This window comes from Ctenocephalides felis, unplaced genomic scaffold (assembly GCF_003426905.1).
Source record: "Ctenocephalides felis isolate EL2017-DRISC unplaced genomic scaffold, ASM342690v1 CF-g0.4_SCAFFOLD_00845, whole genome shotgun sequence".
Classification (NCBI taxonomy): Eukaryota; Metazoa; Arthropoda; class Insecta; order Siphonaptera; family Pulicidae; genus Ctenocephalides; species Ctenocephalides felis.
The window spans coordinates 89,312,330-89,330,946 of NW_020536999.1; the positions used below are offsets into that span (position 1 = coordinate 89,312,330).

An 18,617-nucleotide genomic window follows, 5' to 3' on the forward strand; every position below is an offset into this window, starting at 1 on the left:
TTGAAAAGTCTTTAAGAATGTAGTTAAGTCTCTGAGAATATTATAGAATGTCTGAGAATATAGTGATGTCTCTGACAATGTTGTAGATTATCTGGGAGTATTGCAGATAGTCTGAGAATGTTGTAAAGTCTTTGGGAATGTTGTAGATTATCTGAAAATATTGTAGATAGTCTGGGAATGTTGAAAAGTCTCTGAGAAGAATGTTGTACATTTTAAAGTCTCTGAGAAGAATGTTGTACATTTTCTGAAAATGTTGTAGAATGTCTAAAAATGTTGCAGATAGTCTCTGAGAAGATAGTCTGAGAATATTGTAAAGACTCTGAGACTGTTGTAGATTATCTGAGAATATTACAAATTTTGTATAATGTATGAGAATTTTGCAGATAGTCTGAGAATGTAGTAAAATCTCTGAGAGAAGCGTAGATTATCTGAGAATATTGCAGATAGTCTGAGAATGTTGTAGATCATCTAAGAATATTGCAGATAGTCTGAGAATATAGTAAAGTCTCTGAGAATATTATAGATAGTTTGAGAATGTTGCAAAGACTCTGAGAATGTTGTAGATACTCTGAATAGTATAAGAATGTTGCAGATAGTTTGAGAACGTTGTAAAATGTCTGAAATTGTTGTAAATTGTCTTAGAATGTTGTAGGTTGTCTGGCAATGTTGAATATTTTAAATTATAAATCCTGAGAATGTATAGATAGTATGAAAATGTTGTCAATTGTGTGAAAATGTTGTAGATTTTCTGAGAATATCATAAAGAAACAATATAAGTTTAATAAAAATAAATTACCATTACCATTATCATACTCCATAAAGAAGTTTCACTTCCTTATGCGCGAAATATATTAAATATGTGATGTAGTACTTTTAAAATAAAAGTGATGTGTCTCCTTGGTCCAAAATTTATATAAAAACATGCAAAAATATACCCTTTACGTCTTATCTGAACTAACATAATCCCTTCTCTTCAAAATATCAAAAATCAACTGATCCGACTCATCCATACTATCACCAGCTTTACCATCATCGACTTCTTCATCATCACTCTCATATCTCAACAAACCTTTCCTGGTCTGTTCGCTAAAATCACCACTGTCCAGAAGTCTTTTATTCTTATCAATCTGCAGAATCCTTTCAATCTCTTCTTCTGTTGATTTGAAGTCAGATGAATTTGTATTGCTGATGGTGTTATTGGATCCTCCGTTGGTTGATGATTCTGAGTTTTGGCTCTTGGTTGACTTGTGCCAAATGTGACCAGCTATGCCACAGAGGCACAGGAGGAGGCCAAAGGAGTTGATGGTGCTTAGCTGGTCGCCGTTGAATTCCACAGCAAAAATTAGTTGGACGATTTCCTAAATAGAATAGATATGTAACAATTTATATTGTATATATGTAGTTCATAAAAAAAATCTGAGGCACATAATCAGGAAGCATGGAAGCAGAAGTTTGAAAAGCAAAATGTATAAAAAAGTGAATAATGGTAATAGAAATAATAAACTAGTGGGGTGGGTGGCATCGTGCCTTAAGGCAAATTGCTGGAACTTCCCGTACCGTAACGAAATGTTCGAGGATTACTGAATGTTTTCAAATAGATTATTATAAATATTGTAACATTGTCTAATACTTATAAATATTATATAAACTGAATTGCAGAGTTGAAATTATTTGTAAAGTATATTAGAACTATAGTCAGAATTAAAAATAAATATTTTCGATATACAAAAAACTAAAAAAAAAAAAAAAAAAATGGGACAATTTTTTTTTCCAAAATCGATTATTTTGTTAAGACAAGCAGAAAGTTCTTTGAATCATTTAAATCGGACGCTTAGTTCTCTCAAAAACTGCCATTTTTTACATATTTAGCTTCGTATCTTCAAATGGCTGGGCCTGCCTTTGCCAAAAACTAATAAACACTTATCCCAATCATTACTAATTGAATGTTTTTTAGATCATTCAAATCGGATACTCCGTTCTCTCAAAAATACGATTTCTATTTTCTGCACTCTTTGCTCCGTATATCCGAAACGGCTGGACCCGCCTTTGCCAAAAACTAATCAGCTCTTTTCCCTATCAATAGGAATCGGATGTTTTTTGAACCATTCAAATCGGTTGATCCGTGCGCCCTAAAACGTGACTGGAAATTTGTATCCACACATACATACACACACACACACACACACACATCCATTTTTTCTGAGGTATGCCAAAACGTTCAGAAACCTTCAAAACGTCGAAAAATGTAAAAATTTTCAATTCCGATTTTCGGCCCATTACAATAACCTACCCTACGGGAAGTTAACAAGGGAGGAAAAGAGAATCATTGATTCTCTTTAGGAAGACTGCCATTTATTATTACTGTTATATTATTATAATATATAAGTATATTACCTTGAATATACCAGTCACTGATAAAGTTAGACTAGAAGTATTATGCACAACCAAATATTCAAAGATTTCCATCACAAAAGCCAAAGCTGCTCCAATTATCAATAGTATCACAATATGTCCTATTGTTGAATAAGATGTCGTTGACAGACCAGAGAACAAAGTCCAGAGATGAGAACCTAAAAAACAAAATCATCCTCATAATTATACTAATACAAATTAATTAGGAGGCGACCATTAATCACGTGATTGACTTTTAAGAATTTTTGGACCCCCTCCCCTTGGTGATACGTGGTGATATTCAAAACTACTCCTCTCTTTCACAAACACCACACATGTATTTTTAGTTACAAGAAAAATGGTAAAATTTTTCATTTTTGTTTTAAAAATGTTTGTATTTTAAAAAAAAAATCAGGTGAAAAATAAATAAACATAATATCCTACTATACCCTTCTCTCCCCCACGTGATATTTCGTAATTTTTTGTCAACCCCCCCCTCTCCTAAAAACCTCACGTGATTAATGGACGCCCCTTTACCATCTTTTACTATCTTACCTTCGAAGATCAATGCCACAGGCATAATGGATGCCAGCATCCATGGTTGCATATGATAAAGCATTTCTAGAGGATTATTCAATCCTAGTTTGTATCGTTGCATCACCAGTTGTGCAAAAGTCCATCGGATACCTGCACATAAGGATGCCAGGAGAAGTAGAGTGAATCCGAGTCCATCGAACTGGGTGGCTTTGTAGGTGAATAAGGCTAGACCTGAGCTTATTGTTATGACGATGGCCATCAGAGACCACGACTAGAAAGGAAATATAAACTTGAATATATATATATATATATATATATATATATATATATTAAATTTTTTGTATAATTTTGATGTTGAAATATGTGATATTCTGTTTTCAGGGCAATACATCAATTAAAAAATTTGTATGACTTTAAAACGTTTTTATTTTTTCCATACGTTTCGACACATAGTTTTGTGTCATCTTCAGTGGACTCTATTTTGAAGGTACAGATAAAATTATTAATTAAAACTAATATATAAGAAGTGATACGGTATGAACTTACATGTAATTGTAATAATCCTACTTATTTCCTAATTATAATTGTTCACAATGCACAATGAAACCAATTCTTGTCACTTTAAATGTAACAATAATAAATTTTTTGAATGAGTTATTTTATGAGTTTGTAAAATACATATGTTTGTATTTTACAAACTCATAAAATAACTCATTCAAAAAATTTATTATTGTTACATTTAAAGTGACAAGAATTGGTTTCATTGTGCATTGTGAACAATTATAATTAGGAAATAAGTAGGATTATTACAATTACATGTAAGTTCATACCATATCACTTCTTATATATTAGTTTTAATTAATAATTTTATCTGTACCTTCAAAATAGAGTCCACTGAAGATGACACAAAACTATGTGTCGAAACGTATGGAAAAAATAAAAACGTTTTAAAGTCATACAAATTTTTTAATTGATGTATTGCCCTGAAAACTGAATATCATATATATATATATATATATATATATATATATAGTTTCTCTTTGTATGTGTATTGCGCTCAGGATAGTCTCAATCAAAGAAAACTTTTTTTAATATTTAAAAAATCTAATAAATTAGGTTAAGTGACATTGTGCCTTGAGGCGAGTTGCCAAAATGTGCATATAATCGACTTAATCATTTCAATCAATCAATTGCTGGAACTTCCCGTGCCATAATAAAATATTTCAAGAATAAAATTTAGTAAAAAAAATTTTTTTTGAAATTTAAAAACATAAGGAAAAAAAATCTTTTCTCGAAATCAATCGTTTCATCAACACAAACAGAAAGTTTTTTTAGATCATTCAAATTGGATGCTTAGTTTCCTCAAAAACTGCCATATTTTGCAGATTTAGCTCCGTATCTCCGAAACGACTAGACCTGCCTTTACCAAAATCCAATCTCCATTTCTACTCATCATTACAACTTAAATGTTTTTTGAATCATTCAAATCGGACGCTTCGTTCTCTCAAAAACTCGATTTCTATTTTCTGCACTCTTTGCTCCGTATCACTGAAACGGTTGGACCTGTCTTTTCCAAAAACTAATCAGCACGTCTCCCTATCAATAGGTATCGAATGTTTTTTTAATCATTCAAATCAGATGAACCGTTCTCTCAAAAACTCGATTTCTATTTTCTGCACTCTTTGCTCCGTATCACCGAAACGTCTGGACCTGTCTTTTCCAAAAACTAATCAGCACGTCTCCCTATCAATAGGAATCAAATGTTTTTTAAATCATTCAAATCGGATGCTCCGTTCTCTTAAAAACTAGATTTCTATTTTCTGCTCTCTTTGCTCCGTATCTCCGAAACGGCTGCACTTGCCTTTGCCAAAAACTAATCAGCACATCTCCCTATCAAAAAAAATCGAATGTTTTTAGAATCATTCAAATCGGTTGAACCGTGCTCTCGAAATCGTAGACGAAAAATTGTATCCAAACATGCATAGATATTACACACTAGTCAGCACGTCTCCCTATCAATAGGAATCGAATGTTTCTTGAATCATTCAAATCGGTTGATCCGTGCAGCCGAAAACGTGGACGAAAAATTGTATCTATACATACACACATCCATTTTTTCAAAGGTATGCCAAAATGTTCAGAAGACCTTAAAACGTAAAGATCTGCAAAAAATGGATTTTTCTGCGATTGCTATAACTTACCCTACGGGAACTTAAACTAATTTAGGAAGTTGCAAAATAAAAATAAAAACGTAATAAAAATAAAATAAAAAACTTAAACTAATTTAGGAAGTTGCAAAATAAAAATAAAAACATAATAAAAAATAAAAATAAAAACTTAAACTAATTTAGGAAGTTGCAAAATAAAAATAAAAACATAATAATAAATATGTATTATTTTACCTTCTTTTCTAATCCTAGAATTATAGCAAATCCTAATATAAACACTATTGTTGTCGATTTGGTCATTGTGTACCTGAAATAGACAAATATATATTTCTTAAGGGTGGTCCTTAATATGGATATTTTCAAATTCTCTTGTTCCAATGACTCAAATGCTTCCAAATTGATAAAAAAATTCTCTGAAAGTTTTAGCTCTTAATATTAACTTTTAGATAGTACGCACTCCAACTAAAGTTTTTTATGGAAATAACATGGGAAAAGTTTAACTTAACGACAAGTGAATCAAAATTTTAAGAACAACATTGTATTTGCTTATTTTGGTCATAAATAAAAAATTTACAACAAAAATTTGGTGAATTTCATAAAATAAGTATTTACCTAGGAAGAAGAACCAAGAAACTTTAGTTGGAGTGCGGACTATTTTAAAGTTATTATTAAGAGCTAAATTTTCAACAATTTTTTTCTTATCAGTTTGGAAGCATTTGAGCAAGCAGCTGGGAGCAAGGCAATTCGAAAATATCCATATAGAGGACCACCCTAATATTATATATATATATATATATATATATATATATATATATATATATATATTTTTTTTTTACATGGTGATAAATATGTTGATAAAATAAAATAAACTTCTTAACAGTCATCCTCATCCAGATAATAAAATAAGATAAAAATTAAGGAATTTTTCCTAAAATAAATTTAACAGATCCATTCTTTTCGAGTCCTAATTTGACTCTTCCTCACACAAGTAATTAATACACAAATATATATATACATATATATATATATATATATATATATATATACATATATACATTTGTTCCTTTATATCACTTACAATGACATAGTGACTAGACCGAGTCCCCAATTAGAGAGCCCCACATCAATTCCGCTTGCCAACCCGGTGGGTGCTACAGATCTCAAAGCTGTGCCTAACGTTATGTTTGCTCGATGTTTTGTAATCAATTGTCGAAGAATTGCAGCCAGCAGGAATTTGAATGTTAAATGGAACACTACTATTGTTAAGTGGAAATTCAGACTCTGGAAAAAAAAATGATAAAAATTAATAATAAATACAGAAAGTTATAACAATCAAGTAGAAAAATATGATAAAGATGGTAAAGAAGCATCTTTATTATTCCAGGATAATAAGAAATAAAATTAAATCTTTTCCTTTTGTTTTTGTACTCGGTGTTAGGCCCCCCATATATATATATATGTATGTATTTCTTATCTATCTTATATATAAAATTCTTCTGTACGAGTGTATGATTTGCTACTTCTCCTAAACGGTTATTCGGATTTTGTTAATTCTTTCTAGAGTTTGTCAAAGGAAATTTTTAATGAACGATAAAACTATAGTAATATAACAGAAATAATTAGCAAAAATTACAAGAAACCACTTATCATTGTTTGACATTGAAAACATTTGAACTGTCATATGCTAGAAATGCCAATTCACTTGAAATTTGAATGTAGCTGAAATTATGAACCTATATTATATAAGTAATGTGATTAAAATGTAATGTCTACATTATTTTTGATACTAATGATATAAGATAGAGTCAACAGTATATGTATGGCAAATGAAATTATATAATTCAGTTTAATAAATAACGCAATAAGACCAAAATTACATATACATTATTTTTTTAAACTTATGCATAATTGGTTTTCTTTACTAAATTATTTAACAATACAAAAATATATTTCTACTTAATGAAAAAATGATTTAGAATTTTGTTTAATGTGTCAAAAATTCATTTCTTTGGCATTCAATATATAATATTTAGCTCGTTGATCTTAGATTGAATAATGCACATATGAACTAGAGTTTACAAATTAATTCACCTAAGATTTGAACATAAAATTTGGTTATTAAAGTATTAGTAAGAAAAATGTACTTTAGAAATTATAATTCCAAAAAGCAATAAGATTATGAAAGTTATGGACTAAATTATTGAAACAATTATGTTGTGTGATAAAATCAAGTGTGATATTGTTCTTTCATCGCAGATACTATATTATTTTTTGTGAATTTTTTATACTGCTTATGCTAAGACCATAAATTAATCACAAAGGCAGGACATCAAATAAGATATTAAAAAATTTGGAACTTTTGAATTGTAGACGTGGGTACAGTACAACGTCTGTCGGGTCATCTATTATATACATATATATTACTTAAAATGATGAAAACAAACGAGAGGATGGTCCAGCACTTTCAATGAATGAAACAAATTTGTTCGAATGATTTGTTCCAATGACAAAACAATTGTACAAGACCAAATCAATTTAAGTCGTATCCCAAGGATTTCTATCTACATTTATAATACAATTATCATATCAACAATACAAATACATTATCAATTATTATATTATTATCTTACTTTCACAAGCCATCTTTGGTAAAATGTGAGTCCGATAGAAAGTGTAAAGTACACCGAGATCAATCCCAAAGTCTTAAAAATAGGCTTCACAGATTTGTTCTTATTTACATAACTTGGGGATTCTGTATAATTAAAATCAGCGGCTTCTGCATTTGTATTCAATTGTTCATATTTAAAACCACCCATTGTCTCTGTTTTTCTTATACCATGGTTTTGAGGTTAGGTTCGGTTTTTGGAGAAATTTTCACATAAATTTCAAATTTTGATAATGGATTTTTATTTGAATGTTTTATTCGTAAAGTTACATTGTTGTGATTTATTGATTTGTGTTTAGTTTTTTGGTTTTTAAACAATTTACACTAAAACATATTGTATAAACAAAAACAGACTCAATGACAGATGGAGTGACAGCTGTCAGATTGACACGTGGATTGTAAACATAAAAAATGTTTATATAAATATTTAATTATAAACAAATGTGTTTATTTATATTTTTAATAATTAGCACGTTTGTTATTAATAATATTTACACTTAAAAAAATTATTAATTATATTCAGACTTGTTTTCAGTTTTCTCTTATCGACTTTCCATATAGATAAGATGGCGCGCTATTTAAAGATTATTCATTGATTTTTTTGTTGAATTTGAAAAATGTCATCTGACTGATAAAATATTTGCTTATTAACGTGAATATTTTCACAGCTGTTTGGCCGACTTAAAATTTGTGCAAAATGCAATATAATTAAAAATAAGAAATAATTATGTGGCTTTGCTAACTTTTACAAGTTTGTGCATTTATTAGGGTGGAGTAAGTTATTGTAAAAATCCGAAAATCAAAATTGACAATTTTTGCATATCTTTACGTTTCAGAGGTTTCTGAATATTTTGACATACCTCAGAAAAAATGGATGTGTGTGTGTATGGATACAATTTTTCCACGCTTTTGGGCGCACGCATCAACCGATCTGAATGGTTCAAAAAACATTCGATACCTATTGATAGGGAGATGTGCTGATTAGTTTTCGGCAAAAGCAGGTCCAACCGTTTTGGAGATAAAGAGCAAAGAGTGCAGAAATTAGAAATCGAGTTTTTGAGAGAAATGAGCACCCGATTTGAATGATCTAAAAAACATTCAATTTGTAATGATGGGGAGTAGAGCTAAAACTGCTAGACCTGCCTTTGCCAAAAACTAATCACCACTTCTCCCCGTCATTATGAATTGAAGGTTTTTTGAATCATTCTAATAATCGTTTTCTATTTTCTGCACTTTTTTCTTCGTATTTCCTAATCAGCATGATAAAAATAAAAATGCTTCTTATAAATATACTAAATTTAGTATATTTATAAATATACTTTATAAAGTATATTAATTTATTTTAATGTTGATTGATTGGCGATCCAGAGCAAGAGAGATTATTTTACATATTTTTACATTAACAAAAATTAAAAATGGCGGATACTTGCTGATGGTGGAAGGAAACACCATTACCAACATCACTAATAATAATGGCGGGACATTTGAATTACAAATGTATATATATATATATATATATACATATATAACATTACATTTAATACCATAACATAAAAAATGTAACAAACAATTTTATCCACAGCACATCTCCTTATCAATAGGAATCGATTGCTTCTTGAATTTTTCAAATCGGTTCATCCATATGCGCGAAATCGTCGACGAAAAATTGTCTTCGCACATACATACACACACACACATCAATTTTTTCTGAGGCATGCCAAAATGTTCAGAAACTTTCGAAACGTGAAGAAATGCAAAAGTGGACGATTACAATAACTTACCCTACGGGAATTTAAAAATAACGCTTACCATGTATATAACAGCCTAAGTAAAAATGTATGGAAATGCGTCGTGTGAGGCTCGGACGACATGGCAAGCATTCGTGATTTTTTTATAATTTAACCATAATCAATATGTATTTATAGTCACAATTTTATAAATATGTAAATAATCAATAAAAATTGCTATTTATCAATTCTTATTGATTATTTACACACTTACACATAGTTAGAATTAATATTTTTTTAAAAAAACACTATCATTAGTCCAAAATACTTGTATTATAAAATTTGGTGTGTATTATAATAAGTACATACATACATGAATTTTTCAAAAAAAACGAAAAAAAATTATATTAAATACATTGAAAACATTCAATTTACATTCATACGTGCTAACATTCTAAATTACTAGACATCTATTGGAAAATTTCATCCTGCGAATCATTATAAATTTAATAAATAGAATTCATAATAAGATGATTCTTATTCATATTCAATTCAAAATTCATAATCATAAAAGTGAATTAAATTAAATGAACCCTTTCCACTCGGATGCGACAAAATTCATATTAATTTCGCAATTCGCAATTAATAAATAGAATTCATAATAAGATATTCGTATTCAATTCAAGATTCATTATTATAAACGTGAATTAAATTGAATTAACCCTTTCCACTCGGATGCCTCTCTGGCGGCAAAATTCATATTAATTTTCCCCCTTAAGACAATTATGATTAGTACAAATTCTCGCATAATACGATTCTTCACTCGGTCGGTAATTATATTAACCCTTACCACTCGGATCCCGCCGCTCCGGCGACAAAATCCATATTAATTTAATCCATATTAATTATTAAAATCCATATTAATTTCGCAATTCGCGAGTATAAAGGGTTAAAATACTCGTTAGGACGATTATGCCTAATACGATTTCTCGCATATTACGATTATTTACTCGGTCGGTAATTAAATTGACCCTTTCCACTCGGATACCGCCGCTCCGGCGACAAAATTCATATTAATTTCGCAATTTGCGAATGGAAAGGGTTAAGATCCCCGTTAAGACAAATATGCTTAGTACGATTTCTCGCTTAATACGTTTCTTTTCACGGTCTCTGCACTTTGAAGCGTGTATCTATTCCGCATAATAAGTTAAAAATTGTCCTTATGAAGTTTTACTTCAACTAAATATATTATAATAGATCCTTGTTTTTTGAAACATATTGTCCCTATTCCGCATAATACGCTTTCTCCAAGGTTGCGTTTTAGTTTCTTGGAAAATCGTCTTAACGGAGCTTTATTGCATCAAGTAAAAAAAAAAATTAAAGCATTTTTATATTCCAGATTTTTCGATAAAGAATTTGACGTCATCATTAGTCGATCTACAATTGAACCTACAAGGCAACTTGGTTTCAAGTCGCATTAAAAGTTTTGCTTTAAAAAACATGTATTGATTCACATATATTTGACGAAATTTTTTCAAAATTATATTTGTGTATCTACAATTTTGAAAAAAAAAATTATATTAACCCTTTCCACTCGAAAATGTTCGAGGAATTATATAAACTGAATCACAAAGTCAAAAATAATTATTTAAAGTACAAAGTTAATATATAAATTGAAAGTTGGTATATAAATTGAAGTCTGAATTATTTTCGATATACAAAAAAAAAAATTGATATGAAATTTTTTTCCCCAAAGCAATTGTTTTGTCAACACAAGCAGAAAGTTTTTTGAATTATTCGATTCGGATGCTTATTTCTCTCAAAAACTGCAAATTTTTGTATATTTAACTCTGTATCTTCGAAATCGCTGGGCCTGCCTTTGCCAAAAACTAATAGCCATTTCTCCCAATCATTACTAATTGTATGTTTTATAGATCATTCAAATCGGATGCTCCTTTCTCTCAAAAACTCGATTCCTAATTTCTGCACTCTTTGCTCTTTATCTCCGTAACGGCTGAACCTGCTTTTGTCAAAAACTAAACAGCACATCTCCCTATCAATAGGAATCGAATGTTTTTTGAACCATTCAAATCGGTTGATCCGTGCGCCCGAAAACGTCGACAAATAAATGTATCCATACACACGCACACACACATCCATTTTTTCTGAGGCATGTCAAAATGTTCAGAAACCTTCAAAACGTCGAGAAATGCAAAAAATTTTATTTTCGATTGCTACCCTACGGGAAGTTAATAAATCTCGTAATTCGCGAGTGGAAAGGGTTAAAAGAAATAGTGACTCATTTAAACATGTTTCTATATAAAAAAGTGTTTTAGTTAGCACCATATAACTACATGTATACATTATAATAACCATTTTAGCCGCTAAAATACATTCTAGATTAAAAATTATATATAACAACATATACAATGTACAAATATTATTAAGAATTTACATATATTAAAACATCATACAAACATGTACAATAACAATATCATATTTTAAAGAAATATTTTCATCTTTCTGATCTATCGTCTGTATTGACTTCCATCAATCTGAATTTAAATATTTTGTATAAACATATTATAAACAATTTTACAAAAATTATGAATAGTTACATAATTATAAATTTAAAGTTTTCCTTCCAAGAAAACAAATGTAAAAAGCCATCAAGATAAAAATAGCACTAAAAAATTAGATATTGTTGATTAAAAAAACTGGAATCAATATTCAAAATGTGGAGTAACAATTTATATTCAAGATTCAACTTAATCTTCAGAAAATTTGGGATTCAAAAATCTCTTTTACATCTTTGACAAAATGTGGTGCCCACCAAATCTTTATCCCAATGGATCAAAAAATCCAGGAAATTTCCTGGATCAGTTTTTAAAAAGTTTTCATTAGGAAAATTATTAATCATCTCTTAATAATCTCAAATTCGCTCGAAACAAAGCACACCATTTATATTATAATGTTAATAAAAACATCTACAATTAAAGTTTTTCCCCTAATTCTATCTCCGATCATTTCGAATATTGTTTCCCCTGTTGTGAGGTGTTTTGGAACGATGTGTCGATTTGTTTTGTGATTTCATGGAAGATTCTTCAGACGATGACACACTGCCACCTGAGTATCTCGAGTTCCCTGAAGACAATGTGGTGTTGGACGGTTTTGAAATCGATGTTGTTGTGTTGTTTGGTTGTACAATTGTTGATGTCCTGGAAAAAAAAATAGGAGGATTATTGGGAGTAATAGATTTATTAACTTCAAATAGGCTAAGTTAAATTAATCACAAAAAAAAAATAGGAACTAGTCGTGAATGGCATTGTGTTTCAAGGCAAATTGCTGGCAAACCGAAAAATTAAATTCTTTAAAACATATTAAATTTTTTTTACTTTGTAAAAATTAGATTTTTTTAAAAAAATTACTTTTTTGAATAAAAAAAAACTTTTTGAATAAAAATATTAGAGGTTCCTGATCATTTTGGCATACCTTAGAAAAAATGAACGATTTCGGGAGCACGGGTCAACCGATTGGAATAATTAAAAAAAAACGATTCTTATTGATAAAGAGACGTGCTGATTAGTTTTTGTCAAAGGCAGGTCCAGCCGTTTCAAAGATACGGAACAAAAAGTTCCAAAAATGGTAACTGAATTCAAAAAAAAAAAATCAATTTTTTCAATAAGGTCAATTTTTTCATAAACTTGAAAAATTTCAAAAATCTTTTTTTCGGAGTTCTACGAGAACATTAAATCTTTTTTAAAAAAATTAATTTTTGGTACGGAAAGTTCCAGTAATTTGTCTTAAGGCACGATGCCATTCACTACTAGTTTCATTAAATTATCGAAAGAGAAATTTATATTCTAGCCAAAAAAAACCAATTGCTGGTTGTATTCTGGATGTTTCAAGTCATTCTGAATGATTTGACACCGTAATTATAAAAGGTATGAAGAGTATTAAAATTATCCAAAGAGAAATTTATGGTTGTTTTCTGGATGTTTCAAGTCATTCTGAATCGTTCGACACCGCAATTGAAAAAGGTATGAAGAGTATTAAAATTATCCAAAGAGAAATTTATATTTTAGCCAGAAAATCCGATTTGCTGATTGTTTTCTGGATGTTTCAAGTCATTCTGAATAGTTTGACACCGCAATTCAAAATGTTATAAAGAGTATTGAAATTATCCAAAGAGAAATTTATATTTTAGCCAGAAAATCCGATTCGCTGATTGTTTTCTGGATGTTTCAAGTCATTCTGAATCGTTTGACGCCGCAATTGAAAAAGATATGAAGAGAAATAGAATTATCCAAAGAGAAATTTATATTCTAGTCAGAAAATCCGATTTGCTAATATCTCTGGTTGTATTCTAGATGTTTCAAGTCATTCTGAATCGTTTGACACCGAAATTGAAAGAAGTATGTGGAGCACGCGTCGGCAACCTACGGCACGCAATGGGGTTCTGAATGGTTCTGAATGGTTCAGAATCTTATGTGAAATTAAAAGTCACAAATTTGTACCCCTGATATTGAAATATGAAGCAAAAATGTGCAGAGACAAAGTTCGCATTAAAAATTTTCATTTGTGTTAGAATTTAATAGTATTTTTTAAATAAATACGTTTAAAAAATAAATTTGGTATAAAATGTTTCTCCTCTAGAACCCCATTATATAATTTAGAATGAAGGTGGCACCCTAAATCATATTGGTAGAGTGGCTTTGTACGCCACAGCTTTGTAGAGGTTGTAAAAAAAAGGTTGCCAACCCCTGATATTAAAATACTTTGAATAATCGTTAAGGAAACTAATGATTGAAATTCGTTTTTGAGAAATTAACAGGTAAAATAATTCTATTGCATGCATCTAAAATCAAAATGAATTTAAATTTAATCCATTTAATGGAATTATATAAGATTTAAAAGATATATTAAAATTAGTAATATAATTTTAATATATCTTATATTAAAATTAGTATTTTAATTTTATTAGTAAGATATTTTAATATATTAAAGAAATTATTGAAAGAAAATTACTAAGAGATGGAGAAATTTTAAACATAAGTAAAATGCAATATTAAAACTCGAGAGCTCCTTAGGACTACCCTGTTTGTACTAAAATACTGTTAATTAATTATAAAATTAATTACTAGTAATTAATTATTAAATGTGTATTGCCTTAATATGTATATTTGAATAACAAATACTAAATCTGAGAAAACTCTTTCCTTAAATAAAAAGTATTGTGCTATGTGTTAATGTATATAGCATAATATATGAATAGAATAACAAAAGAATAATATACTATATATTATATAATGTCGAGACAAATAATGACATATAAAGATGAATATTGTAGAGAGTGTCATTAGAGACAATAAACGAGTACTTAGAGATGAGGTGTGTTAATAGAGACGAACAAAGTGTTAATAAAAGTGTATTAGGTTTGGATAACCCTTGATAAAATTAAATTGGTTTTTCAAGAAAAAGTATGTGTGTTAGTAGATTATATTGTGAGAGACAAATATTGATATATAGAGATGAATAATTTAGAGTGTCATTAGAGACAATAAACGAGTAATTAGAGATGAGGTGTGTTAATAGAGACGAACAAAGTTAATAAAAGAGTATTAGGGTTGGATTACCTTGATAAAATTAAATTGGTTTTTCAAGCATAAAGTATGTGTGTGAGTAGATTATATATTGTGAGATACAAATAGTGACATATAGAGATGAAGATTGTAGAGAATGTCATTAGAGACAATAAACGAGTAATTAGAGATGAGGTGTGTTAATAGAGACGAACAAAGTTACCAAGAGTATTAGAGTTGGATAATCCTCGATAAAATTAAATTGGTTTTTCAAGAATAAAGTATGTGTGTGAGTAGATTATTTATTGTGAGAAACAAATATTGATATATAGAGACAAATATTGTAAAGAGTGTTATTAGAGACAATAAACAAGCAATTAGATACAAACAAAGTTAACATATGTTTTAGCAAATTGGCAATAAACAAAATAATAACACTTTTAGGCATGTGATATGTCATTTAACAGATCTTAAAAAGTAGATTATGAATTTATTCTCTTTTAAAGTAGAGTTTAAAAGTAGAGTATGAGTTTATTCTCTTTTAAAAGGATTGGTTTTGAGTAGGAAATCCAATTTACTACTTTTATGTGAGTTTAATCAAAATGCTATTGAATTTTTAAAATTGGTGCACTCATTTTTAAAGATACTAGATATCATGTATATACACACATACTTAGGTTTTCCTATTTTGGCATCAAACACTTCAGAATGACTTAGAAAACATAAAATTACCAAATCAGATTTTCTAGTGAACTCAAAATTTCCCTTCAGATAGTTTAAAAAAATAAAAATGAGAAGACATGCAACTTGCCTTAAGGTGAAATGCCACTAAAACCTAGTTAATTTCCATTTTTTACGGCAGATAAAAAATTTAAAACTTTAACTAATGCCACTTACACTTAGTTCTCAATACATATTAGAGTTGCAATAACAAAATAATTAATTTGAAGCTCAATTTATAACTTGTTTTAAATAGTGTTTGTTTTGATCATTCTTTTATTATAGACCAGTGATTCCCAACCTTTTTCGCGCAGTGCAATAATTAAAAATTATGATCAGTTTTTTTGGATATTTTTACATAGTATTGAATATTAATTTGTAGTCTGAAAATATCAGTTGAGTATTTATGAAATGAAATTGTTGAAAAAAAATGAGGGAGCCACCAGAATTTTTTTTCTTAGAGTGCGGAGGGAGGGGGCGCTGCGCAAAAAAGGTTGGAAACCCCTGGTCTGTAATAAAAAAAAAAAATTAAAACAAACACTATTTAAACAAGTTAAAATTAATTATTTTATTATTGCGACTCAAATATATAATGAGAACTAAGTTTCGTGGCATTAGTTAATTTTTTAAAATTTTTAGTTCATTTTCAAAAATAACATTTTGGAAACATTTGTACTTTTGGTGCCCCACAGGTTGGAAACCGCGGTTACAGACAAAATTTAAAACATTTAAAAAAAAAAAGTAAATTCTAAACAAAAATATATATTTAGCTATAACTCTGCTATAAAAATATAGAACTATATATATACTATAAAAAAAAATAACTTCAACTACAATTTCAATAATCCTTTAAACAAATAACAAAAATAAACGTCTACTCTTTCATATATAAAATAAATCTTGATCCCCCTTTATCTCCATTTATTAACATACCTATTAGCATTCCCCCCATTATTCGTAGTTCCATTATTGATATTATTTAAATTCTGTGGCCCCGCATTCGTGTTTGGCACTACCGGCATAGGTTCGCTCATATTCAACTGTTCATTGAAAGTCATACAAAATTCTCCTATTTTTTGGATATCACCATTCTTTCCCGAGTATAAAGTTAAACATTGTCTCCAGATGGCTGCATAGCCTTTCGTTAATTTGATTATATCACCTGGCACTATCACGTGCCCCGGTTCGTCCCAGACTGATAGATTTATACAGGCTGTCGAGTCTGCTACTTTGAGGGTTCTCACCTGGGGGTAAAGGAAATAAATTAAGTGATTAAGTGAAATTGTAGTAATTGTGTGTTTGTAGTTATCGAGTTTCAACTTTATACATTATTGTATTTATTATTAAAGGTGATGTAAGTCTTTTCCAACAAACCTCTCTTTTTTCTTTGGTAATTGTGGGCATTCCTATTTCCAAAACAATGAAAATAACATTAATATTTTTCAACCCGGGCCTTATGTCTTTTATCAATACAAAATCTACAGGATTCATTGTTGTGTTTTGAGGTTATGTTTAAAACCAATATTGTTTTTACTATTTTAGGCCCAACAAATTATTTATCAGCAAAACATATTATTAATTATTTATTTATTATATGGTTTTGGATGTTTATTGTTGAGCAGTTTGAGTAAAAATGAATTCTTTATGCATTTTATTGCATCGAGTCATCTAAACGAGTGTTTGACGTTTGACATTTGTAGTTGTTCAGACTGGTAATAGATGGCGCTAGTTGTATGTAAAAGATTTTTTCAAAAAAATTTTTTTGGCAAATAAAATAAACTAGGTGTAAGTGGCGTTAAGCAAGTTACATAGTATGTATAAATAATAATAATATCCCTTCGTGAGGAATCTGCATGAATATACAATCACATATGACCTAAGGGCGCGGCTCGTAATCCATTTTTTTTTAAACTAAACTTCTTTTCATAGGCCTATAATATTTTAGGATGTACGTTAAGATCATTAACTCTATCACTATATAAATAAGTAAATTTATCACTGTTTCAAGTTTGGTTGATCGTCAACAAATATTATGAGGCCAATTCTGCGGTAACATAGCCGATAACATAGTGTTGTCATGGCAACTATCTTATCCTTCTTTCTTGGTACTAAAAACTATGAAAATGTCTATTTATTTGTTGAGCAATTAGGTATATTTTAGATATATCACATGTTATCAGAAAGATGCAGTTATGATACCATTCTTTATCAAAAACGCTCATTTAGCTCTTTATTTTAAAAAACGGTTGGACCTGTTTTTGACAAATACTAATCACCACTTCTCCCCATCATTACGAATTGAATGATTTTCGAAACATTCAATCGGATTTCTAATTTCTGCACTCTTTGCTCCGTATCTCCGTAACGGCTGGACATGTTTTTGCCAAAAACTAATCAGTACATCTACCCATCAGTAGAAATCGAATGTTTTGTGAATATTTCAAATCGGTTGATCCGTGCGCCTGCAATCGGAGATGAAAAATTGTATTCACACAAAACACACACACACACAGCTATAGCTAAATAATTTCTGAGGTATGCAACTCGAATTCTATTTTCTGCACTCTTTGCATCGTATCTCCGAAACGGCTAGACCTGTCTTAACCAAAAACTAATCAGCTTGTCATCCTATAAATAAGAATCGAATGTTTTTTGAATCATTCAAATCGGTTGATCCATGCGCGCGAAATCGGGGAAGCATAATTGTATCCACATAAAACACACACATACATCTAATGTTCAGGAATCCCTGAAACGTAAAGATATGCAAAAATGTTCAATTTCGACTCTTCTTTTATCTATGACTATAACTTACCCTACGGGAAGT

The 18,617-nt window shown here is 29.5% G+C and overlaps 1 protein-coding gene across 1 annotated transcript; it reads right to left on the reverse strand.

Moving 5' to 3' along the window:
- Positions 1-899: 899 nt before the first annotated feature.
- On the reverse strand, positions 900-17,459 carry LOC113362917. Its single transcript, XM_026605413.1, has 9 exons — positions 17,165-17,459; positions 16,724-17,034; positions 12,508-12,706; positions 7,727-7,945; positions 6,175-6,377; positions 5,331-5,403; positions 2,947-3,199; positions 2,395-2,570; positions 900-1,358 (listed from the first exon to the last, which is right to left on the reverse strand). The coding sequence occupies exons 1-9, from the start codon at positions 17,279-17,281 to the stop codon at positions 939-941; spliced, it is 1,971 nt and encodes a 656-aa protein (XP_026461198.1). The 5' UTR covers positions 17,282-17,459; the 3' UTR covers positions 900-938.
- Between the last annotated feature and the right edge of the window lie 1,158 nt (positions 17,460-18,617).

Bases quoted from the DNA above. Each gene is read 5' to 3' on its own strand.
- LOC113362917 (XM_026605413.1), bottom strand. From the start codon at position 17,281: ATGAATCCTGTAGATTTTGTATTGATAAAAGACATAAGGCCCGGGTTG. The intron at 12,707-16,723 runs GTATGTTAATAA...TTTTTTTTCCAG, and splicing joins AATGGGGGGAATGCTAATAG to GACATCAACAATTGTACAAC. The intron at 6,378-7,726 runs GTAAGATAATAA...TTTTTTTTCCAG, and splicing joins ACCAAAGATGGCTTGTGAAA to AGTCTGAATTTCCACTTAAC.